Genomic DNA, 27,423 nt, shown 5'->3' on the forward strand with positions numbered 1-27,423 from the left:
TTTGTCAGGTGGGGGAAACACTTGTTGTTGACCTATACTCAGGATGTATGTAGATGTAGAGCAACATCACCAGGACCACTGTTTGGATGGCAGGCCCCTGAATCTTTTATTCACCATTCATAAATGTTTCACTGCGTGGCTGTCTTTTAGCACTGTACCACAAATGTGTCTTTCTCTCTGTGGATTATATAAGACACATTCAGTTGTTTTGTGCAGTGTGGAAAATCACTGTCACTGACCGACAGAGTGGTGTTCTTCTGTAAGCTATTTTGTATGTAGCTACGACTCTCAACTCCGGTGGGACCACTGGGGTTCGGACCGGAGTGTCACCTCTTGTTTCTGTGACCTATAAAGGTGAGGTTAGATAGGAAGAGGCTGTGTTTGTTGATAGGCCTGCGTGCACTCGTGCACTGCTAGAGCTACTAGCTTCCTGTGCCAGGCTCATGCCATGCTAGATCTGAGAGGAAATTCTCAATAGACACTGCCCAGGAGGTTTATGACTAGGTGACATCAATAGTCTGTGGCTCACTCAATGTCCTTGTCACATGCAGAAGGAAAGGAAGCCACTCAAGACAGCATCTGTAGATCGGATTGGTACCTGACCACTGCCTCCGCCTCTGTCATTCACAACTACAGTGGTTCTCCAACTGGCGTGCCGGCAAAACACAACAAGATTAATCTGAAGCTTAAACCAATCTATTGTCAATGGCTTTGTAACTGAGATGCCTTTGCTTTTTCATGTGATTTCAATTGTAAATGAAAGTGTAGTAAACAAGATTACACATGTACTAGAAGTGAAGTTATGTCATTTCTATTAGCACTGTATACTGAACAAAAATATAAAGGCAACATTCAACAATTTCAAAGATTTTACTGAGGTAAAGTTCAGTTAAGGAAATCGGTCAATTGAAATCAATTTATTAGGCCATAATCTATGGATTTCACATGACTGGGAATACAGAGTCCGTATCTGGTGTGACCACCATTTGCCTCATGCAGCGCGACACATCTGCTTTGCATAGTTAGTTGATCAGGTTGTTGATTGTGGCCTTTGGAATGTTGGCCCACTCCTCTTCAATGGCTGTGTGAATTTGCTGGATATTGTCAGGAACTGGAACATGCTCAATGGGTGACATGTCTGATCAATGCAGGCCATGGAAGAACTGGGACATTTTCAGCTCCAGGAATTGTGTACAGTCCTTGCGACATGGGGTCGTTCATTATCATGCTGAAACATGAGGTAATGGTGGCGGATGAATAGCACGGCAATGGGCCTCAGGATCTTGTCACGGGATCTCTGTGCATTCAAATTGCCATCGATAAAATGCAATTGTGTTCATTGTCCGTAGCTTATGCCTGCCCATAACATAACCCCACCATGGGGCACTCTGTTCACAACGTTGATATCATCAAACCACTCGCCCACATGACACCATACACGCTGTCTGCCATCTGCCCAGTATAGCTGAAACCGGGTTTCATCTGTGAAGAGCACCCTTCTCCAGCGTGCCAGTGGCTATCGAAGGTGAGCATTTTCCCAGTGAAGTTGTTTACGACTCCGAACTGCAGTGAAGTGAACACCATGGTGAGGACAACGAGCACGCAGATGAGCTTCCTTGAGACGGTTTCTGACCATTTGTGCAGAAGTTCTTCGGTTGTGCAAACTCAGTTTCATCAGCTGTCCGGATGGCTGGTTTCAGATGATCCTGCAGTTAAAGAAGCCGGATGTGGAGGTCCTGTGCTGGTGTGGGGTTATGTGGCCTGCTGTTGTGAGAAAGGTTGGATTTACTGCCAAATTCCCTAAAACAACATTGGAAGCGGCTTATGGTAGAAATTCATATTCAATTCTCGGGAAATAGTTCTGGTGGACATTCCTGCAGTCGGCATGCCAATTGCAAGCTCCCTCAACTTGAGTCATCTGTGGCATTGTGTTGTGACAACTGCAAATGTTAGTGGCATTTTATCGCCCCAGTACAAGGTGCACCTGTGTAATGATCATGCTGTTAAATCAGTTTCTTGATATGCCACACCTGTTGGATGGATTATCTTGGCTAAGAAGAAATGCTTACTAACGTATGTAAACACATTTTTTGAGAAATAAGCTTTTTGTTCTCTTGAAACATTTATGGGCTCTTATTTCAGCTCATTAAACATGGGACCAACTCTCCACATGTTGCATTTTAATTTCTGTTCATTATAAAAGGCTTCACTTCCAGACTGTTTGACAAATAAGCTTACACAGTCGCTTCAGAGTGGAAGGACACAGTAAACAAACACTGATTTGCATACAACTCACGCCCAGTGTTTGCATGTTTCTGTTTTGCCTGTGGTTTAGTCTACTTGCATTGATACAAGGTGCCCTTAACACATGCCTGTAGCCTACTGGGCAATTACATGGTAACTGAATTATGCGTTGACTCAGATTTTTCACTTCGAACAAAAACCATTGAGTTCAAAGTTTAACAAACCATACAACTCTATGCACAAGGACTACTTTGAACAATTTTACACAGAGCATTTAAAAAAACACTGCAAAAGCTGTGCGGATGCAAAGTTTGGTAACAATTACGGTAAAACGTCCAGTTTTTTTATGCGACCACATTGTCCAAAACCCTGTTAAATATCTGATCAGAATTTAGATTCAAAGACGTCTGCAGAAAGACTGGGGTGTCAGCTATGACATGACACCTTGAGTTTGAAAACATGCATATTGGTTATTGAAGAAGTAGATTTACATCTAGTAATTGAATTACAGTATAGGAATTACATCATGGGTCCCTGATCTGTAGTATACAGAAATGCATAATTATGGATTTCATTCTCTTCATGGTTGATAGGTACACAAAGGTAGAAATATGTATTTGGGTGTTATTCTACACATTGGCTATTGTAATGAACTCCGTCCCCAAACAACACCATTTGGTTGATCCAGACCAAATCTGAACCAAATCTGAACCAATCAGACGTCTGTTTCACAAGTTTGGACATCACAGTAGAGATCAGAGTTTTTAGCTCGGTACAGTTCTGTACTGTCCAAACTTGTGAAACATAGACATCTATGATTGGTTTAGATTTGGTCCGGTCAGGGCGAACTGACCAAATTTCAACTACTTTTCGACGTCCGGTGTCGGTCGGTGCTCAGTGGGTGAGGATGCTTGTTACAGTAAATGGAAACTGGGTAGGTGGTAGATATCAGTAAGAGCGGTAGAGGGAGGGGTTGTGCAGACTTTTCAGAACTGCTATGAGCTGAACATAACAGTATTCCAGTTGAAAGGAGGACAGTTGCAGGTGACCATATGAGCTGAACATAACAGTATGCCAGTGTAAGGCAGGTGACCCAACTGGTTTGTGACTACTGATTTCCCATTGTAGCCAATCGAATTGCGGTAATTCTGTTACTGATATTTCGGTAATTACGTTAGCGATTTGGTACCAGAATTAGGAATTTTAATAACTAAACTTTTTTTGGGCTCAAATCCCGTTAACCCCTCAGTGAAATTGCAGGGCGCCAAATTCAAACAACAGAAATATCATAATTAAAATTCCTCATACATACAAGTATTATACACCATTTTGAAGATAAACTTCTTGTTAATCCAGCCACAGTGTCTGATTTCAAAAAGGCTTTACGGTTAAAGCACACCATGCGATTATGTTAGGTCTGCGCCTAGCCACAGAAAACCATACAGCCATTTTCCAACCAAGGAGAGGTGTCACAAAAGTCAGAAATAGCGTTAAAATTAATCACTTACCTTTGATCTTCATCTGATGGCACTTTGATGGCACTCCCAGGTCTCCATGTTAGACGACAAATGTTAGTTTTGTTCGATAAAGTAAATCTTTATGTCCAAATACCTCCTTTTTGTTTGCGCGTTTATTCCAGTAATCTAAATGCACAAGGCGCGCTCACAAGTCCAGACGAAAAGTAAAAAAAGTTCCATTATAATTCGTAGAAACATATCAAATGATGTATATAATCAATCTTTAGGATGTTTTATCATAAATCTTCAATAATATTCCAACTGGACAATTCCTTTGCCTTGAGAAAGGAAAGGGAACGGCGCTCGCGCGATAAACAACTCAAGGCTTTCAGCCAGACCCCTGGTTCAAACAGCTCTTATTCGCTCCCCTTTCACAGTAGAGGCCTGAAACAACGTTCTAAAGACTGTTGACATCTAGTGGAAGCCTTAGGAAGTGCAATCTGACCCCATAGACACAGTATATTGGATATGCAATCACTTAAATCCAACCAGGAAGTCGTTTTTTTTCTCTCAGGTTTTTGCCTGCCATATGAGTTCTGTTATACTCACAGACATTATTTTAACAGTTTTGGAAACTTTATTGTTTTCTATCCAAATCTACTAATTATATGCATATTCTAGCTTCTGGGCCTGAGTAGCAGGCAGTTTACTCTGGGCACCTTATTCATCCAAGCTACTCAATACTGCCCCCCGTTGCCAAAGAAGTTAACGGGATCGATTTGACAACATCCGGTGAAATGGCAGAGCGCCAAATAAACAAATATATATAAAAAAGATTTAACTTTCATACATTCACAAGTGCAATACACCAAATTAAAGCTGAACTTCTTGTTAATCTAGCCACCCTGTCAGATTTCAAAAAGGCTTTACGGCGAAAGCAAACCATGCGATAATCTGAGGACAGCGCCCAGCATACCAAAACATGAAAAACAGATTTCAACCCACTAGGCGCGACACAAAAGTCAGAAATAACGATTTAATTCATGCCTTACCTTTGAAGAACTTCTTCTGTTGGCACTCCAATATGTCCCATAAACATAACAAATGGTCCTTTTGTTCGATTAATTCCGTCGTTATATCTCCAAAATGTAAATTTATTTGGCGCGTTTGATTAAAAAAATCACTGGTTCCAACTCGCGCAACATGACTACAAAATATCTTAAATTGCCTGTAATCTTGATCCAAACATTTCAAACAACTTTCCTAATACAACTTTAGGTATTTTTTAACGTAAATAATCGATTAAATTTAAGACGGGATAAACTGTGTTCAATACCGGAGGAAAATAAAGAAAGCACGTTCCAGGTCACGCGCATCAAAACATTAGAGTGCACTCGGCTGGACCCTTGTTCTGAACTGCCGTACTTCTTCATTTCTCTAAAGAAAAACATCAACCAATTTCTAAAGACAGTTGACATCTAGTGGAAGCTAAAGGAACTGCAAGCATATTTCTATTAAAATGGGCTTACCATAGAAAACTAATGGAAAACAGATTGACCTAAAAAAAAAATCCCTGGATGGATTGTGCTCGGGGTTTTACCTGCCAAATCAGTTCTGTTATACTCAGACATTATTCAAACAGTTTTAGAAACTTTTCTATCCAAATCTACAAATTATATGCATATCCTAGCTTCCGGGCCTGAGCAGCAGGCAGTTTACTTTGGGCACACATTTCATCCGGACATGAAAATAGCGCCCCCAAGCCTAGAGAAGTTAATAATGAATAACCAAACTTGATATAAGTAAAACACTAACGAATTGGTAGGTTTACCTTTTACTTGTTACTTCTGCAAACTTTCATTATCCTCATGAGAGAGAGACATTTGAAAATATTGTAAAGCTATGTAGGTTTTTTGTAACAAAATTACAAGGCAATGTTTCTCAAACTTAAAGAAGGAAAATAATTTGTCAAACTAAATGTGTTAATATTAGTTGGCAGGGGTCTTTAATGATTGTGTTTAGTTGTATTTCTATTACCTTTTTAAGACTTCTGGTAGATGTTGTCTTAAGACCCATTTTCCATCTTCTTGCACAGAAACCAAAGCCTTTGCTTATTCCAAATTTTTAGGATGGAAAATGGTTCAAACAATTTATATATGCCTTAATATCTCAGAAATATAGACTCTTAGCGTTCATTTGACACCCAATTTGACATTCTCCTAAGAACTTCACATGTTGGTGCTCATGGGTCCTTTACGTGGAGATGCTCTACTACTACGACAACACTCTCTGTCAACATAAGACATTCAGTAGTTGTGGGTTCGGCCTATCTTGGAAATCACTTATTTTAGCAGGCTAGTCTTAATTGGTTGTAATTCTTCCTTTTGAAAAGGCTACTGTTGGTGCCGATAGATGGAGAGGGTATGTATTGGTTTCCACAGTGACTGGCTGCTGCTAGTGCTGGTAGCCTATAGCTAAGCCTACTGGAGTATCAGTTGCAGCGCGGTGAAGTGAACCTAAAATTATGGCTGACACATTGAATCATATCTAATGCTCCCCAAGGCGCTGCACTGATGAGTCTGACTGACCTGATTGAGTGCTCTGTGTACGGCAGCACCAGTTGTTTGACCACAGTGACGCTACTAGGGTTTCTGTTGGCCAGCTCTCCCAGGCTATTTCCTCTGGCTTATTAAAGCTCTAGGGCTCACTTCATTTAAAATAGTAGTGTGTAGTTAAACACAGAACTATGACCATCCTACCTAAACTAAGTGCATAGGCTATCCATTGTCAAAAGTGGACTCTTATGTTCCCTTCCTCATCTAATTTCCTCAATCTGCTGATGTAAAAGGACCGGAGAGGTGAAGGCAAAATACCCAGTAGGCATCCTCCATATTGCTTTCACCTGTCCTGTGTATATAGTGCTATATCATCATGACAGGTAGGTGATGAGGAGATGATGAAGCCACTTCAGGATATTGACATGCAGTGAGACAGGAGTATCTGACACAGGGCTGGGGCAGCAGTCAGTCAGTCAGTCAGAGGGTAGCCTGTATTCCAGATAGAATGTGTGGAGAATCAGATTACTGATATAGGATCATTAACCTATATCTAGGCCTGTATCTGGGCTCTCGAGTGGCGCAGCTGTCTAAGGCACTGCATCTCAGTGCTAGAGGCGTCACTACAGTCCCTGGTTCGAATCCAGTCGGTATCACATCCCACCGTGATTGGGAGTCCCATAGGGCAGCGCACAATTGGCCCAGCGTCGTCCGGGTTTGTCCCGGGTAGGCCCTCCATTGTAAATAAGAATTTGTTCTTAATTGACTTCCCTAGTTAAATAAAGGTTACATTTAAAACATTTACATTTAAATCATTTTTTAAATTTAACCTTTAACTATCATGCTGGTGTGGTACTGGTTACTGAGATTGTAAACACTTCTTATATGATAGTGCAGATCTGTATCTGGCCTAGATGAAGTGTAGCAGGGATGAATGAGTTGGAGTGTCCGTAGTCGATTGTGAGTGGTTTGCTGTGTAAACATGTATTTTTGGGAGGAGGAGGATGGTGGTGGTGGTGGTGGTGGTGATGGGGTCAGTCTGTCCAGCCTCTGTTGATAGGGCTGTGGTGACAGAATGGTGAGGGGGTGGAGAGAGGATCTTGTCAGCACACTTGACATCTGAACTGCTGGCCCAGCATCTCCAGCATCCAACACGTTTTACTGCCCTGTGTGGACCCTGTCAGGCAGTTGATGTACTAATGGGAAGGAGTGTGAGTGGGGGAGGGTTCAAGATGGCAATGAAATGGTAAAAGAGAAATGGACCTCTCAAGCCTCAGCTTGTTCTGGCCTCTGAGTTGTAGAACGTGACACCAGAAACAGGATATGATCATCATAAGGAAACACCTAGGCCTATATGAATACCAGTCATCACAATTGAATGTATATTTAGCTTTTTTTGTTCATGTCCATTACTGGCGAGGAACACTAGCCTATCAAATAGAGGCATATCTGTGCTTGCAGCGCTGCATAACACTGTTCACTGTCCCAGTGGCATGTACAATACTTGTTCTTGATACAGCTTGAACTTTTGAGCTGCTCAGCACAACGCTGTATGGCATAACTAATATTCTTTGACCTGTCTGTTTTCAGGGGAGACTGCAGGTGGCCAGCCGTCTGTCTCTCTACACCTCTCTGTGGTTGTGTCACTGACTGCCCTGCTGGCCCTGGTAACCCTGCTGGTGAACTGTGTGACTTGCTGCAAGGAGCGGGAGGTCAATTTCAAGGTGAGACTCAGGCACCTGACAACAACACGTAGTAGGCTTAAGTCAATGTCAGGACATTCTGTGCATATCTAATTTGCTCCAAAGGGAAGCTGAATAAAGTCATGGTATTGGTTGGTGGCCTAATTTACACAGACCTGACTTGCAGTACTCTGTAGGCCACTGAATTAAATTATTATTTTAAATTAGACCTTTATTTAACTAGGCAAGTCAGTTAAGAACAAATTCTTATTTACAATAATGGCCTACCGGGGAACAGTGGATTAACTGCCTTGTTTGGTTCACAGGCAGAACGTCAGATTTTTACCTTGTCAGCTCGGGGATTCGATCCAGCAACCTTTCGGTTACTGGTTGTTCCAACGCTCTAACCACTAGGCTACCTGCCATGACCCAGGATTTTAGAACCCTTGCTTTGAGATATTGGCTCTGATTAATGTAATGAGTTAAAGGGATAGTTCACCCAAATTAAAAAAGGACATTGGTTTCCTAAGCAGTCTATGGTCAAAGTATGACAAAGTAAATCCATGCTTTGGTTTAGTTTCCCTGGCACTGTTTCCAAATGCTAACGTTTTAGCATTTGTAGCATAAATCCAAATCCCATTCAAGTCATGGGACTGATATTAGCATTTTTGTCACATGTCCAAGTAATTCAAAAGTATCTCAAATAAATGTTAGTCACTCAGATGATGTGAACATGATGCGCAAAAAAAATGCTAATATGATAATTCTTTTTGGTCAAGTTCAAGGATTAAACATGTTAATTTGACTCATCTCGCTCTGCCTCATCCATATGTAACACACATACAATTATAACTTACACTGGTGTCAGAAGTGGGATCCCTGTGTTTGGTGAACACCGTTGTACTATTGTGTTTTTCAGGAGTTTGAGGACAATTTTGAGGATGAGATTGACTTCACCCCTCCAGCTGAAGACACACCCTCCATGCAGTCCCCTGCTGAGGTGTACACCCTGGCAGTGCCCCCTGTGGCCCTGCCTGGACCCCCCCACCTGGAGACACCCCCCCGCATCTCAGGTCAGGGTCAGACACCCTTACTTTCTTTAGATGCATAGTCCTACCAGCACACTACACATAGGACCAAGATTTTTTTTATCCTGACCCTTTGCCATAACTTGGCATACAGTATCCAGGGTTGTTTTTATTAGGCACAAATACAACTGAAACAGGAAGGGACTTCCTGGAAATGCACATAAGAAATGCAACCTTTTTATTTCCCGTTGCGAAACTTTTTCAAATGTTTTCTGTCACATGCCGGAATGAATGTGACCCAGCAGGCATACTGTATCAGTCAGCTGGAGTTGATACCGTCATCATTCCCTTTGGACTTTCTCCTCTGCTTTTTACAGGTTGATTGGGATGAGTCTTGTCCTGGAGGCAGAGTAGAGCAGTTTCCGCTAGATGTACCAGACGCAGAGTAAAAATGTATAAAAACTAAAATGTGCTTTTTGGTTGTAATTTAAGGTTACGGTTAGGCATAAGGTTTGCTGTGTGGTTAGGGTTAATAACATTTTATGACTTTGTGGCTGTGCAAGCTAGTGACCACCCTGCGGAGCTGCCTTGGGTACATGAGTCATCCCAATAAATGCCAACCTGCCTGCTTTTTTTATACTTTAATTGGGACACTGTCATGCACTGCCTAGGGACAACAACACATCTAATGATCTGGCAGCCTATATCCCTGGGTTTACTACTCTCTCCTCACATGATCAAGACCTCTGGTTCTACTGAAGCAGTATGTCAGCCCTGCTTCCAGCCAGTGACATTATAGTGGGTTTATAGTCTGTAAACATCGTCACATGCTCCTTTGAAGTAGACATAAAAGCTAAACTTTTTTATGGCCTCCATCAGCCATATTTATGTCATTCTCTTAGTAGGAGTCTTTTTTCTGTTTCTCGTATGCAGTGTGATAGCCTTTGAGCTGTGCCAGTCAGAAATTGCATAACAGGGCTATGCTACATTCTCAGTAGCTCCCCCTTGGGTAGTGGACAGGTGCTAGTCTCCAAACACTCCCGGATGCTGTTGTATCAGGCACACACGATGTTGTGAGAGCGCATCATTCGCTTTCGGTTCATTGCATAGGGCCAGGGCTTATGTCTTTGTACTTATTATGGATTTGTGACTTAATTTGATGGCTAGATGTGATCACTCCATTTAAAGGAGTGCCAGGCTGATTATCATAGGGGCCCTTTGAAAAAGAAAATGTTCAGCCCGCTGAGATCAAGATTAGGTCCACAACTGATGCAAAAACATGACTGCATTATTGCACAAATACTGTTTCTGTCTGGGGAGTAGGTCAAATCCTTGTAATTTTATCATGTACTATTGTAAAGGATTTACTCAAATGCTTAGCCAGATTATTTTAGTCTCTAAGAGTACCCCCACTGATTCATATGAAGACAGGATAGGACCAAATCTGTCTGAGGTGCATATAGGCCGAGGGTTTATATTCTACTTCCTGGCCCGTAATACATTCGACGCTCTAAATTAAAAAAAAATTTTATTGGTAGCAGTGGCCCTCTCAACTCAAAAACGTTAGGAAGCACCACATTAAATTTAGGAGCACCAGAAAATAAGATTTTTTAAATTGATTGAGATACAGTCTATATTTACAGCCTACACTGTAAAGACATTAGTTTATTCTAAAAGCTAAAATGTTGATGAATACCTGTCATTGAAATTACAAAGTCATTTGTAGAATAATTCGTTTTTTCTACGTTGTGTAAAACCAGTACATTTAATTGTACACTGTCTCTTTAAAAATGGCCCATTTGCGATGATGCAAGAGATCTGTCATTCATTCATTGGTATGATCATTGATCTCCTGAAGAAGCTATCCCTTTTCCTTTCTTTCTGTGCCACAAAATGTTTGGATATACTGGTAGGGCTCCTGAGTGGCGCAGCGGTCTGAGGCACTGCATCTCAGGCATCACTACAGTCCCTGGATCGAATCCAGGCTGTATCACATCCGGCAGTGATTGGGAGTCCCATAGGGTGGCGCACAATTGGCCCAGCGTCGTTCAGGTTTGGCCGGTGTAGACCGTCATTGTAAATAAGAATTTGTTCATAACTGACTTGCCTAGTTAAATAAAACATTTTTTTTTAAAGTTACCAGGTTGTTAGCTAGCTAGCCAATGAGGTGACATGACTGAACAAAGTATAAACAAATTGTTAGTGAATAGTTTTACAATGGTATGGTTTGAATGTAAAATGTGGTTCCCGCTATAGGAAGATAGAAATGTTTAGGCGGTAATATCGGTCAGATCTTTTGACATTGTTGGGCTACAAGCAAGCAGTTTTTTGCTGTAGTAATGGTGCAACCATGACGCTATCAAATCAGATTGTTTTCTCTAGGGTACTCGGAAACAACGGTACAGCGAACCCTTATCATTAGGCTACAACAATTATTATCTGGGAGATCTTTTCCTAGTCGCACAGTGCTCCCAAAATAACATCTCTGGCCGCACAAAAAAATAGTTTGTCGCATATGCGACCAAATTAGTTTCACTTTAAAGCTCTGAATACTTTTGATGTTAAGTCCCCTGAACAAGGTTTGTTGACCTGATTGTGTGGGTAACCCTTGCATACTTTTTTCCCTCACTGTATGGGAAGGAACTAGATTAACATCTTTATGTATGAAGCTTTTGTTTAAACACTCCTGTACCTTTTTCTTGGGTATCCATAATGTGTAACACTACTGTTGTTTTGCCATGAGTAAATACAGCCAGAACATATCCTGGCCTGAGCATCTGAATAGAATCCTGCTTCTGTGTTTAGATAACTGACAACACAACTGTTCCAGTATTCTGTATTGATTGAACTCATGCCCTGGCTGCATCTCTTCAGAGAGGAAAAACAATACAGATGAACATTTGATTTCATGCAACAGCCTAGAAAAAACAAACAGGTGCCATTGTGTCACCATGGTTTGGTCTGGGACCAGAATGCTGTGTACTACGACATACCTGCAGATCACAAACACTAACTCTGGGTTTTTTTTTTGTTGGCCACCGCAGTGGGTTCCACTGGCTCTCAGGTGGTCCGTCACAGTCTCAGCTACATCCAGGAGATTGGGAACGGCTGGTTTGGCAAGGTAAGACATTTCTTCCTGAGAAGGTTGCAAAATTCTGTTAACTTTCCCAAAATTCCAACCCTACTCCAGACGCTTTAGTCAGTTCTCTCCAGTAGCCTGTACAGTGTGTGTGACAGGGAGCGAGTATTTCACCCGGGGTTGAATTTTGGTGTACGTAATAAAAGCAGACAGCTGCTCACTTAGTCACAGTTGAAGCTCATCTTTAATGATATAACATGGTAAATATGAGCAGAGTAGCCCCTCAGCCTCTGGTCCTTCACCACCTGGCAGTATTCTATGTTGTGATTCCTCTGCTGTCTCTCCATGGCTCCCCTGGCCTTGACCCATCCTGTAGCTACCCCCCCCCCCCATGCCGTAGCTACACCCCCCCATCCTGTAGCTTCATCCCGTCGCTACACCTCCTAGCTACACCCCCATCCCCTAGCTACACCCCCATCCCATAGCTTCATCCTGTAGCTACACCCCCCATCCCGTAGCTACACCCCCCCATCCCGTAGCTACACCCCCATCCTGTAGCTACATCTCCTAGCTACACCCTCCCCTAGCTACACCCTCCCCTAGCTACACCCATCCCCTAGCTACACCCATCCCCTAGCTACACCCATCCCCTAGCTACACCCATCCCCTAGCTACATCCATCCCCTAGCTACATCCATCCCCTAGCTACATCCATCCCCTAGCTACATCCATCCCCTAGCTACATCCATCCCCTAGCTACATCCATCCCCTAGCTACATCCATCCCCTAGCTACACCCCCATCCCCTAGCTACATCCATCCCCTAGCTACACCCCCATCCCCTAGCTACACCCATCCCCTAGCTACATCCATCCCCTAGCTACACCCCCATCCCCTAGCTACACCCCCATCCCCTAGCTACACCCCATCCCCTAGCTACACCCATCCCCTAGCTACACCCATCCCCTAGCTACACCCATCCCCTAGCTACACCCATCCCCTAGCTACACCCATCCCCTAGCTACACCCATCCCCTAGCTACACCCATCCCCTAGCTACATCCATCCCCTAGCTACATCCATCCCCTAGCTACATCCATCCCCTAGCTACATCCATCCCCTAGCTACATCCATCCCCTAGCTACATCATCCCCTAGCTACATCCATCCCCTAGCTACACCCCCATCCCCTAGCTACATCCATCCCCTAGCTACATCCATCCCCTAGCTACATCCATCCCCTAGCTACACCCCCATCCCCTAGCTACACCCTCCCCCATCCCCTAGCTACACCTAGCTACACCCCCATCCCCTAGCTACACCCCCATCCCCTAGCTACACCCTCCCCCATCCCCTAGCTACACCCTCCCCCATCCCCTAGCAACATCCATCCCCTAGCTACAACCCCCATCCCGTAGCTACACCCTCCCCCATCCCCTAGCAACATCCATCCCCTAGCTACACCCTCCCCCATCCCCTAGCAACATCCATCCCCTAGCTACAACCCCCATCCCCTAGCTACAACCCCCATCCCCTAGCTACAACCCCCATCCCCTAGCTACAACCCCCATCCCCTAGTTACAACCCCCATCCCCTAGCTACAACCCCCATTCCGTAGCTACAACCCCCATCCCGTAGCTACATCCCCCATCCCCTAGCTACACAACCCCTCATCCCCTAGCTACATCCATCCCCTAGCTACACAACCCCTCATCCCCTAGCTACATCCATCCCCTAGCTACACAACCCCTCATCCCCTAGCTACATCCATCCCCTAGCTACACAACTCCTCATCCCCTAGCTACATCCATCCCCTAGCTACATCCCCACCATCCTGCCCTTGTTTTCAGAAAGACCTGCCTTCCTGCCCTGCCTTTCTGCAGACTACCAGTGTTTTGGCTCGACCCATAACAGACATCACCCATGCTTCCTGTGTGTTTCCTTCCCCGCACTCTAACCTGTGTGTGTGTCCAGGTCCTCCTCAGTGAGATCTACACAGACCCGGGTGGGGCCAAGGTGGTGGTCAAGGAGCTGAAGGCTAACGCAAGTGCCATGGAGCAGAATGACTTCCTGCAGCACGGAGACCCTTACAGGTGAGCTACTGGCATGTCTGCTGGGAGAGGCTGAAAAGGGGCATTTTGGCCATTTATTATATTGTCATGGCAATATCAGGGTCATTTTCAGGTTTTCAGGCCCAGTTCCAACAATAAGCTAAACGGAACACACCAGATTAATTTAGAAAATGCATTATAGCAAGAATCGAAACAACAGTGTAACAGATCTGTCAGTACTTGAATAAAGTAACTTAGGTATTATAATGACAGTTACGCCTCACTTCTCCTAGTGGAGCAGCACCCTCTGCCTTTTAACTTGGACACTGCAGAGTGTTCTTATTTCACTAGTCTTTAGTAACAGAATGGGACTGGAAAAGAGCTGTAGTCCTCCAGTATTCACATCAGTGATCTAGACTACAGTAGATTGTCTTAACCGGTGTTTCTCTTCATAGAGTTCTGGTGCACCCTAACATTCTGCAGTGTCTGGGCCAGTGTGTGGAGGCTATCCCCTTCCTGCTGGTCTTTGAGTACTGCGAGCTGGTGAGTGTCCTCATTTACTGTGCAACCCAGAGTTTACTATCATTTATGATCGTATGAGTCAACATACAGTACCTATTATAGTTTATCAGGGAACCCTTTTAAAAGTCAAAACATCAGAACATGTTTTGGATGGATCCCACAGCTGCCACCAAATGATATGTCAACATGCCAGGCATTTTTCCTAACTCATGATCAGAGTGGAAGGGAGTAATTAGACCATCCTGTCGGTCTGACTGTGGTAAGCTCCGCTTGTGGGCAGCTTAGACTCCAGTTCCAACGCCATCCAATAAGTAGACATCATTTAGTCTCCCAATCACCTGGCCTTAGAGCCCCCCCCCCCCCCCCCCCCCCCCCCGTTTAGCCGTGCATCTTAAATTAGCTTGCCTATCCGTCTTGGGTTATTGGGGAGCCGCACTCCGTCAATGCTGTCCATCATGGCCTGATTTATCTAGTGTTTTTCTTGATCTATTCTGGGCCCTTGCCCCTGTGCCTGCCCAGGACCAGAGAGCTGCATTGCAGCAGGTTTCATCAGGGACCCGTCTCAGCTCACATTCCCTCCCTCAACCAGCAAACAGGCTCCATTTACCCCACATCCTGCTGTGTTTGTGTGTTTTGTCTCCACACCGGCAGTATGTTGTTCCTCATAGTGCTTTTTTGTCAACTCGCGCTTTGTGCGCACGTCAGAAAGTTCAGTCTTGGTAGAATATAATATTACCCTGTTGATTAGTTCCTACCTGTCTTTAAGGATTAGCTGGGAGTTTCAGAGGTATTTATTTCAATGTGTTTCCGTTCCCCCTCTTGGGGTTAGTGTTTCGGCTGAGTCTGTTTCGGGATGACAGGCTGTAAGTCAGGCATGTGGATGGTATGTTCGGATTCATTTCGGCCAGAGCTCATTTTTCAGTGCATCTGAAATGCTGTTACCCGCAGTGGCATCAGCCCTCGGTGTGCATGTGTGTAAGTGGGGCGTGTGTGTGTGCGTGTTTCATATAGTGTGTGTGTGTTTGACATAGTGTGTGTGTGTTTGATATAGTGTGTGTGTGTGTTTGTTTGTCTTGAATGTGTTTACTGTTGGGCTTCGTGTTTGTTAGCATAGACGGAGTCAGACTTTGTGTGTGTGTGTCAGACTTTGTGTGTGTGTGTGTGTGTCAGACTTTGTGTGTGTGTCAGACTTTGTGTGTGTGTGTGCACATGTGGGAGCCCTCAAGTGACCCTAACCCAGATCTAGCCTCTATAAATTAGACCCTAACCCAGATCTAGCCTCTATAAATTAGACCCTAACCCAGATCTAGCCTCTATAAATTAGACCCTAACCCAGATCTAGCCTCTATAAATTAGACCCTAACCCAGATCTAGTCTTTATAAATCAGACCCTAACCCAGATCTAGCCTTTATAAATCAGACCCTAACCCAGATCTAGCCTCTATAAATTAGACCCTAACCCGGATCTAGCCTCTATAAATCAGACCCTAACCCGGATCTAGCCTCTATAAATTAGACCCTAACCCGGATCTAGCCTTTATAAATCAGACCCTAACCCGGATCTAGCCTTTATAAATCAGACCCTAACCCAGATCTAGCCTCTATAAATTAGACCCTAACCCGGATCTAGCCTCTATAAATCAGACCCTAACCCGGATCTAGCCTCTATAAATTAGACCCTAACCCAGATCTAGCCTTTATAAATCAGACCCTAACCCGGATCTAGCCTCTATAAATCAGACCCTAACCCGGATCTAACCTCTATAAATTAGACCCTAACCCGGATCTAGCCTCTATAAATCAGACCCTAACCCAGATCTAGCCTCTATAAATCAGACCCTAACCCAGATCTAGCCTCTATAAATTAGACCCTAACCCAGATCTAGCCTCTATAAAGGGAGGGATGCCCCCCATATCTCTGACAGAGCGCTCTCTCTCTGCCTGGTACTGTGCCCTCTCTCTGCCTGGTACTGTGCCTTGTGACTGACTGGCCGCTACTATAGCAGAGGCCTCTAACTGGTTGTAGGAAGGGGCTGCCTTAATCGACATACAGAGAACGGAGATGGGGTTGGGCTAATGACTTAGTGTTATTGTGGTCGTTAAACAACTTCAGGCTGGACAGGAGGGTGTGAGTGGACGTTGTAACTGAGCGGGTCATCTTGGTCGGAGGTGTTAACTTGATGAGGTAGCTCAGCTCTGATGTCTCTGCAACAGTTGTTGCATCTGGTATATGGAGGAGCTTTGAGGACTTCTTATTTTGTCACTCACCATCCGGAAGGTATGGGTGGGGTGTTTTGCACCTCTTTTATGGGTTTCTTTTCTGCTCATACATTCTCATTTCAACGCCAAACCCAGCACTGGTGTGCGTGGCCAAAGAGCTCTATTTTCATGTCATCTGACCAAAGCACCAAACAATCCAAGTACCAATGTCGTTTAGCAAACTCCAGGCGTTTACATTTGTTGGATGACATGGTGTTCCACAGGGCTCCATATTGGGGCCTCTACTGTTCTTCATATTTGTAGGATAAATGACAAAGTAGCAGAGAGATTACGTGATGCTGAAGTCCTTTGACATGATACGTTATATTTCCCCCATCAGTGAAATGCCATCCTGGATTAGTGGTGCAGTGTCAAAATAAGGCTGTGGCATTGTCTATTGTGGTCTTTGCACAGAATGTTCTTTCTATCGTTTATTTTTCACAATACTTTTTTATTTTAATGGTAAAACTCTTACGAATTTGTTGTGAAGGTTTTGTCTTTAAAAGGAGGCTGCACTTTGTTGATGTAGTTGAGAACTCAAGCCTTTCATGGCAGTTCTCAGAGCTTTGTAAGCTGCTTGCAGGGTGTGAACCACAGCCACTGTTGACACAATAGTACGAGGCAAGCCCCTATTACCTCAGGAGGAGCCTTGTCAGTGAATCCATCAACTCAGACTCATTATCCCGGATATTATCTCAACGTTACTGATCTAAACTGACAGATTGCCTTGCACTCATGCCACCTCCGTCTATGGACCTCAGCCTAACCCACATAGTGACTGTTTGTACCACTACAATCAGAGGTCTCTGGTGGGTTGGTGGTTGGTTACATTCTGGCATCAGCCTCAGCTGCCCTCCTCAACATCTGAGGGGTGGGAATTAAATTTGCCCCCCTCGACCTATTTCCCCAGACTGTGGGACTCGTTGTTCTCACTCACCCCTGGCCTACCCCATTCACCTCCTCTCCCAAACAGAGCTTTTGACCGTGTGCCCAGACCTGGCCATCCGGCAAGAGTCGATCCACCCCACTGGCCTGATTTTTGTATTTTAAAATTGCCGTGACACAGCATATAGACCTAGGTGTAATAAACAGCTGGGCCCTTATTTGGTTCCACTCCCCCATCAGCAGTAAACCCTGCTGGGCTGGAGAGAGCTATGCAGTGTGAGGGAGTCTAATACCCCTGTGTGGATGACTGTTTACAATGCACCTTCAGATAGTTACTCAAGTCCATATTACAGGAGCTTCAAGATGTGATGTTTCTGTGTGACATTTTATATTAAAATAAGGACTAAGTGAATGCTGTTTTGGCATTGAAACTAGTACACAGATGTTATCCTGTGCGTGTCTCCATTTCAGGGGGACCTCCGGAGCTACCTGTCTCAGCAGGATTGGATGTTCCGAAATGCTGAGCTGCTGCAGCTGCAGAAGATGGCCTGTGAAATCGCTGCTGGCGTCACCCACCTCCACAAACACAACTTCCTGCACAGGTAGCACTTCTGTTCCGGCTCTGTTTACACCAGTCAGTCACTAGACATGGCTTTAGCTAAGGGCACAGCCTTCAGATGTCAAACGACAGTCACGTTTCAGGAATTAAGACTTCATCAAACATTTTAAGTAGTACTGTCTGTTTTTACATCTTCCAACTTAAAAATGTTGAGTTACGATAGTATCAGACACAAGTGATATTAATGTGTCACAATTACAAGTCTGTCTCTATCAAATGAAATATGTGGTTTTGGCCTCCCTCATGGCAACTTGCTCTTATGGATACGTACTCCCAAGACAACACTGGGCCAATCCTGAACAGGGACACTGGGCCAATCCTGAACAGGGACACTGGGCCAATCCTGAACAGGGACACTGGGCCAATCCTGAACAGGGACACTGGGCCAATCCTGAACAGGGACACTGGGCCAATCCTGAACAGGGACACTGGGCCTCTCCAAAAAGGAGAGTGCTGCAAGGGCCTGTTTTGTTTAACTTTTTACCCGGCAGTGCAGGACATGTAGGCTCCGCTCAGCACATCCACATGCTCTGTTTTGCATGCTCAGAATAAACCCAAAGGGCTCCAATTACCCAGCTCCCACGCATTGCCACAGTGTCAACTATCAGCCTGTCAGAGGGATATGATGATTCTGCTGTTTGTGTGTAAATGGATAGCCTCATGTAGGCCATTTATTATCCTGTGTTAAAACTCAAAAGGAGCCCAAGTACGAGATTCCACCGTTAACAGGGTCGTAATGACAGTCGTAAAAAGAAATAGTGCACCGCTTTTCTTTTGGTTGGGTTGCGAAGTTGATTTACTACCAAGGTGTCCTCACTGGATGCCCCACCCACAAAGTACCCGGCAAGGGGCTGTGGCTAGCACGGTGCCACAAAGCCATCTGGGACGGTGGCAGTGGTGTGAACTGAAACTATAGCCAAGGCTTAGGGTCTGTGGTCTGAGCCCAGCATGTTAATGTGATGGGGCGGCCACAGCGATAAGACAGCGAGCTGTCATGGCAGTCCAGGAGAATCACTCTGACTGACATTACATAACAACCCTGGGGAGAAATAGCATATGGGGCAGTAGAGGAGAGGGAACGGTGTTCCCCAGTTTTTCAACCAGTGTGACAACCGTAGCTTCCAGCACATATTTGAATTAATTTGGTAATTTTACTGAATCTGATAGTTTCACTTGACTTGAAAAAAAATGAGCAGAATCAGTTGATCTCCTTTTTGTTGATGTAGGGTTTTTGTTTTTAACTCGCTAGGTCTCTGAGCTATATTGATTTTCTGTCAGAGGTGAAGAATCTGCTGATGTGTCTGCACCAAACTACCCCCACGCCATTTGCCTTGTAGGGATAAGACTTTGAATCTGATTCTCTCTCCCTGATCCTCCAGTAGTACTGTAATGCACTGCGTTCGCCAACAGCAGGGAACAGCCAGGACAGAAGAGGTTTAAAATATCTCTCCATTTATCTTGCCGATGTTTCAGTGGGCCTGACAGTAGCTCCCGGGGTGTACGAGCACAGACCACTAGTGTCAGCGATGTCCACGGATAGACGGGGTAAAAGAGACGCTCTTGGAATGGATTGGTGGTGAAATGTTTCTTGGGCCAAGGGGAAACCAGAGCCTCTCCCTCCATGAGGGTCCCAGTCTGAATGAGATACCATCTGTCCACTCAGACAGCCCAGTCCTCCTTTATCGTCCTCCCCTGTCCACCCCGCCTCACTGCCACTCTGTGCCCACCTGTGAGTGTTCTTCCCTGGGAACAACATCCTGGTGCTGTATGAGTGAGTGGGGAAAAGCTCCAGCATCCGTGATTTTGTTACTAGGGGTGGAACAGAAGCAACTGGATGAGGTTTCCTCTAGTGATGTAAGCTATAAGTCCAAATGTGTTTGGGTCTAAAGCCACTCAAGAGTCTAGTCTTTGTCTGGCCCTGACCTGGGTCTGTGGGGGTTGGTTGGATTTAGAGGCAGGTTGAAGGGGTCCTAAATCACCTGAGACATAGCATTTAATCATATTAGGGTGAGGAAAATGTAATTATTCAACATTTTTGTCACTGGGATATTATGTCATCCTGTCATAGGCCTGTAGAGTGTATTTAAGGCATTAAAATATACTGTTGACCATTTATTAGGTACACCACCCCAAAAATAGTGGCCGTGGCTTGCTATATAAAGCAGGCAGACCAGCATCAAGGCATTCATTTACTGTTCGATTAAATGTTAGAATGGACCAAACTAGTGACCTAAGTGACTTTGAGCGTGGTAAGATCGTCGGTGCCAGCCGTGTCGGTTCCAGTACCTCAGAAACAGCTGGCCTCCTGGGCTTTTCACGCACGACAGTGTACGGTTTACAGAGAAAGGTGTGACCAAAAAAAAACATGCAGTCCTGTGGGTGAAAACAGCTCGTTGATGAGGGGTCGAAGGAGAATGGCAAGAGTTGTGCAAGCTAACAGGCGGGCCACAAACAGACAAATAACGGCACAGTACAACAGTGATGTGCAGAGCGGCATCTTGGAACGCACCACTCGTCAGTCCTTGTCACGGATGGACTATTGCAGCAGTGGCCACACCGAGTTCCACTCCTATCAGCTAAAAACAACAAGATGCTCGTAAACACCAAACCACCAAGACTGGACAATTTAGGAATGGAAAAACATTGCCTGGTCTGACGAATCCTGGATTTGGCGTAAGCAGCATGAGTCAGCATGGCCCCGTCCTGGCACAATGTTTTCCTGACACACGTTAGGTCCCTGAATACCAATTGTGGAACATTTGAATACCACAGCGTATCTCAACATTGTTGCTGACCAGGTACATCCCTTCATGGCTACAGGGGGGTCCGACCCAGTACTTGATGGGTGTACCTAATAAACTGGCAACTGACTGTTTATTCCACCATTTCAATGATTTTATTTCCATTGCATGACCACATGAGAGCAGCACAGAGCCAATCTAAACGTCTCCTGCAGCAGCACGGAGTTCCATCTTCTTAGCAAATGATTGATGAACAAGATAAGGTTCAGAGTATTGTTTTCTCTTCAGAGACTACAGTTGTGTGTACTGCACTGTTCATCTGAAACCGCTAACTTGTGTTCAAACTAGGGTTGGGCCGATATATGATTACATTGAATATCCTGATATTTGACATTGATGATACATTGTGATGCGCAAGACTATATTTAATTTGAACTTTACAAATCTAAACTGTGCAGTTTTATCAGTTAGTCTGTGTCAATATGTTGAAAAGAAAGTCTAAATGAGTCTTATTTCTACGCCACACAAATATTATTTAATGAGAATGTGACTAATATTGTAAATAAGCACAAATTGCACAGTCTGGAGTGATTTTAGTCATTAACGGCGCAAAACGATTATCAGATATCACGATATTTGGTGTAGTATGTCGTAGAAGAGGTCTCCCCAAGTATCGCCCAACCCTAGTTCAGAGAGAACAAATGAGAGCTATTTGTTGGATGTAGTGCTGGTAGACTCAACTGGACCTGTGGGTTGGCACCAGAACAAATGGACCAACTGCCTATTATTTGCAGCCCTGTGATCCATTCACCGTTCTATGACCACACCAGACCATATTGAACTCAACCGTTCTATGACCACGCCAAACCATATTGAACACACAAACTGTAAATCCTCAGGTTTTTTAATATCTTTAATCGGTTTCCCTCTCTTTTCTCAGTGACTTAGCCCTGAGGAACTGCTATCTGACTGCCGACCTGACGGTTAAAGTGGGAGACTATGGCATCGGCCCCTACAGATACAAGGTACCAGGAAACTTTCCAACCTGTTCTCCTTCAAATGGAATCAGGGGGATTTTGTTTTACTTTCAGGTGACAAAAGGAAGTGGCATCTGTATGTGTGCTGTTACAGTAGTTTCAGTTTAGGTTCATTAACCTTTAACCCTTTTCACACTGCTGAGCCCAGCTGAACAGAGAGGTTACACATCCACCAAAGTTTCAAAGGATGTCAAAGCCAGTACTGTACAGTAGTATAGGCCTAGTCCGTATAGTCAACACAATGGTGTAAAAGTGGTTTATTAAGGGGAGGATAAGTGCTTTCCAGTAGGGGGTTTATATACAGCTGTTAGCCTTTGACCCCAGTCTGGCAGAACTCTGTGAAGCATTAAGACTGTTATACCAAAGTGTAACTCCCTACTGCGTTTGTCCCTGGCCTGACTGTCGATAAGGCTAGCTCCGCCCGCTGCATTCCTCAAAATGTTGAGCTCTCTATTTAGCACGGTCAACAAGTGTGGCCAGAGGTGTTTTGGCTGTATTTATGAGCTTGATTAAGTACTTATGAGCTTGATTAAGTACTTACTAGGAACTCAGAAAACAACTCAAAGTACAGTAATGTGGGTTAGAACTGAAGGAAAGGCTACCAAACATCCAAATGCTTCTTAGAAGCATTGGCAAAACACATCACTGAATTGAATGGAAAAAAAGGCAAATGTGAGCTTACAGGTTGTTTGTAGAATTGTTATTCTGAGATAGACATGCGCTGCGCATGTAATTACATGGATGCTCCATGCTTGACTCTGTCCCTCTCTCACGTCACAGGAGGATTACATCATCACGGAGGACGACGAGTCGGCGCCCCTGCGCTGGATGGCCCCGGAGCTGGTGGGGGAGCGCCATGGGGGCGTGATCACCCTGGACCAGACCAAGCCTGGCAATGTGTGGTAGGTACCTCCACCTGGTCACTGTGCAATTTACAGGCGGTAGGTGGCACCTTCATTGCGGAGGACAGGCTGATTAGTAATGGCTGGTGTAGTTGATTCCATTCCAGACATTATTATGAGCCAGCCTCCTGGGCATTGTGCTTGTTGAATAAAATATAGTCATTAACACAGTGAGTCAACCTGTGTCCTGTTGGGCTGTTGCTGGGCAGTAGGTCAGGGTCTCCTTTGAAGATGATAGACCATCTCTGATTCTTCTGTCCAGACAGCCTCTCTCTCTGAGACTGTAAATCTTAGCAGGCACTCAGTCTAGCTGACTTCTAAAGGGAAGAAGACGCTGACCCTGCACTCCCACCAGGCAGCACAGCAACACTGGAGCCTATCCCTCCTGGCCCCTCCCTTATGACCTCATGGCTCCGTGCCAGTCCGTGTCACGGCTGTAAATCACAACGTTGCATAAAGAGGCTCTCGTTGCAGCACCACATTTACCCCTAAATAAGGATGTGTTTAGTTCTCAGAATATGGGTCATTCCACCAATAGAGGGCATTTTGGGTAGTGTAGGGTAAGTGTACCTACTAAGCCCATCAACATCTAAGTTTAGACATTTCTAACATGTACTGCCCTTTGTAGGATAAGTGGAGATAAAATGAAATATACATTTCTCATTAAGTTTTTTGTATTTTTTGTTTGGACTGGGTTTAAAGGCTACTGAATGTACGATTAAGCCCACCTCTTCAATAATCAATTCTAATTAATTTCCAAATATTGTTATGTAAAATTGTATTATATTAATCTCATTACTATTGATCAGGGGGTGTCCAATCGTATCAACAGAGTTCAATGTGGACTTAAGTTTTTGTTCTTGTCAACCACCTGTACACAGCTGATTCAACTAATAAACTAATCATAGAGTTGAATCAGGTGTTAATACTCTGTTAGAACAAAAACCTGGATAAGAATCCATGCACAAAGACCATAACACACACACACACACACTGGTCCTCTGGATAAGAATCCATGCACAAAGACCATAACACACACACACACACACACACACTGGTCCTCTGGATAAGAATCCATGCACAAAGACCATAACACACACACACACACACACACACACACTGGTCCTCTGGATAAGAATCCATGCACAAAGACCATAACACACACACACACACTGGTCCTCTGGATAAGAATCCATGCACAAAGACCATAACACACACACACACACACACACACACACACACACACACACACACACACAGGTCCTCTGGATAAGAATCCATGCACAAAGACCATAACACACACACACACACACACACACTGGTCCTCTGGATAAGAATCCATGCACAAAGACCATAACACACACACACACACACACTGGTCCTCTGTGGACAAGAATCCATGCACAAAGACCATAACACACACACACTGGTCCTCTGTGGATTAGAATCCATGCACAAAGACCATACACACACACACACACACACACACTGGTCCTCTGTGGATAAGAATCCATGCACAAAGACCATAACACACACACACACACTGGTCCTCTGTGGATAAGAATCCATGCACAAAGACCATAACACACACACACACACTGGTCCTCTGTGGATAAGAATCCATGCACAAAGACCATAACACACACACACACACACACACACACACTGGTCCTCTGTGGATAAGAATCCATGCACAAAGACCATAACACACACAACTTGCAATGGAGTATCTGAAAACTGATTCACATTTCCTGTACTGCTATTCTTGTTAATTAGTTCAACTTGTCTTCCTAAAGTCTGTCTGAAGACGGTTTCAAATCCACCTCTCTACTGTTGTATTACAAAGGGACAGCTGGTGGATCAAAACACGGAATCACCTGGATGAATGAAGGTCAACAATATGACAATGCCCCCACCCAAAAGTGCATGTGTAGTCTCCCAATAGTCATCATCGTGGCCCTCTTATGTTGGCCTTTTTGTCTACCACTTGTAGGCCTGATTTCCCTCAACCCTGATCTTCTCTCTCTGCATCAATGACTACCTGTCCACTCCAAATGTCTTAGAGAGTACAGAGGTTTATAATTGTTTCTAATCTTGATAAAGGCACCATGGCTAGATGCTGTAATTTGAGTGTTTTAATCAACTTAAATCTGAACAAAAACCATATGTTAATTGAGTATTAGGAATGTAAGCACACTACCCCATGTGTTTCAATGCAAACTGGCTTAATAGGAACCACAGAATAGCAACATCTACTCTTAAAATATCTGGAACTGATGGTTTGGGGTGTAAATATACACTATAGACTACAATATTATGCAAAGTTAGTATTGAACAATATGTAATTATTGCCATTGTATAGAGGGAGTGATTTTTCTGCCACTACTCATTAAGCCCACCTGAGAGGGGAAAAAAACATTTGCATCTATGCATAACAATGCAATGTTTATTTAACAGGAAAATAGGACAAAATACATTTAGAAATGGAAGCTATGAATGCCTGGTCTATTAGAGGTTAAACAAAAAACAACATTATAGTATCTGACAAATTAAGTAGCAGGGTGGACCTTTTGATATTTAATTGACCATAAATCCCCTTGTGACAGGGGGAATGGAAGCTTGTGTGCAACGGAGTGGGAATTGAATGCAAGCTTCACAAGTGTCTAGCCTATCTATGGGTGACAGCGTTGACGTTATGTTCCACCCGCTTAGTGTTCCACCACTAAACACCAGATAAATGGCTAAAAAGAGTAGCACCAGCTCACCTGCTTTAACGCTATGATTTGACTATTTGTTTAGAAAAATAATTTAAAGGAATAGATTCACCATATTAAAACGAGAGTTAAGTTCACATAACAGGGTTCACCTTAAAATGAATGACGAATGTAAATGAATCACGTGAAATATTAATCCTCAGCAAACAAGTAACTAGGGCTTTAAAATGGTGAAAAACATGAGAAGGGAGACTTTAAAAAGTCTTTATTCATATTAAAATATATTTATTGAATGTTCCATGTGGTCTATAGTAAAGGGTACTTCATTTAATATAACATGCTATTAAAATGTAATATTGATGCAACATTTCTACTTCAAATTTTGAATAGATGCAAAAGGAACTGTGGTCGTGGATTGACCCATACACACTTAAGCCTATATACACTGACTATACAAAACATTAAGATCACCTGCTCTTTCCACGAGACTGACCAGGTGAATCCAGGTGAAAGCTATGATCCCTTATTGATGTCACCTGTTAAATCCACTTCAATCAGTGTAGATGAAGGGGAGACAGGTTAAAGAAGGATTTTTAAGTCTTGAGACAAATTAGACTGTATGTGTGCCATTCAGAGGGTGAATGGGCAAGGCAAAATATATAAGTGCCTTTGAACGGGGTATGGTAGTAGGTGACAGACGCACCGGTTTGTTTCAAGAACTGCAATGCTGCTGGGTTTTTCACACTCAATAGTTTCCTGTGTGTATCAAGAATAGTCTAGAGGAGAAGGAAACGCACACCTATTTCAGCGAGGAGCTGGCTAGCGGAGTGGAACACTTAAAACAATAAAAAGGAGAGCCGCACACTCTAGGAGCTCAGATGCAAAAATGTAATGTCCAACTTTGACAGACAAGCTGTCTTCATCAGGGCAAAATGAATGGTCTACCACCCAAAGGACATGCAGACAACTTATTGTATTGGAGTCAACATGGGCCAGCATTACTGTGGAATGCTTTTGATACCTTGTCGAATCCACGCCCCGACAAATTGAGGCTGTTCTGAGTATAAAACATGGGGGGCAACTCGTGTAATCCTTAGTTTCGAGGAATATTTGTGTTTTGATAAATTTTTTTAAGAACATTAATTGTGATGTGAATATGGTTATTATTCACACACACACACACACACACACACCCCCCCCCCCCCCCCGAGCATTTAATCACAGACCTATGTTGCCACCATGCACGCAGGTACAGTAGGTTGTGAGTTGTAATTATCCCTCCACCAGTCATAAGTGTTTCTCTGATCCCTGTGTTTGCAGGGCCTTGGGGGTGACTCTGTGGGAGCTGTTTGAGAACGCAGCCCAGCCCTACCCTCACCTGTCTGACCGCGAGGTCCTGAACCACGTCATCAGGGAACAGCAGATCAAACTGTTGAAACCACAGCTGGAGCTGCCCTACTCCGACAGATGGTCAGTCCCGCTCTCTCCAACCATACTACACATGATACCAACTGAATCTAGCTGGACTACGTTATTTATGGAGTGTCTCCTGAATTGTTAAGAAACTTGAATACTTTACCATAAAAGAGAGGTGTATGAATTGCATACTTGACATTGAAACAATATGTTCTGCTATGAAGTCAAACTGTAT

The 27,423-nt window shown here is 44.0% G+C and overlaps 1 protein-coding gene across 1 annotated transcript in view; it reads left to right on the top strand.

Moving 5' to 3' along the window:
* LOC115205664 (serine/threonine-protein kinase LMTK2) overlaps nt 1–27,423 on the top strand; it is a 48,059-nt gene that overhangs the window by 13,843 nt on the left and 6,793 nt on the right. Inside the window, exons 2-10 of the mRNA XM_029771866.1 lie at nt 7,847–7,980; nt 8,858–9,011; nt 12,011–12,087; nt 14,017–14,135; nt 14,549–14,636; nt 18,231–18,361; nt 22,060–22,144; nt 22,937–23,058; nt 27,093–27,242. Of these exons, the coding sequence (XP_029627726.1) occupies nt 7,847–7,980; nt 8,858–9,011; nt 12,011–12,087; nt 14,017–14,135; nt 14,549–14,636; nt 18,231–18,361; nt 22,060–22,144; nt 22,937–23,058; nt 27,093–27,242 (1,060 nt within the window). The remainder of the gene's footprint in view (nt 1–7,846; nt 7,981–8,857; nt 9,012–12,010; nt 12,088–14,016; nt 14,136–14,548; nt 14,637–18,230; nt 18,362–22,059; nt 22,145–22,936; nt 23,059–27,092; nt 27,243–27,423) is intronic.

Source organism: Salmo trutta, chromosome 1, assembly GCF_901001165.1.
Source record: "Salmo trutta chromosome 1, fSalTru1.1, whole genome shotgun sequence".
Classification (NCBI taxonomy): Eukaryota; Metazoa; Chordata; class Actinopteri; order Salmoniformes; family Salmonidae; genus Salmo; species Salmo trutta.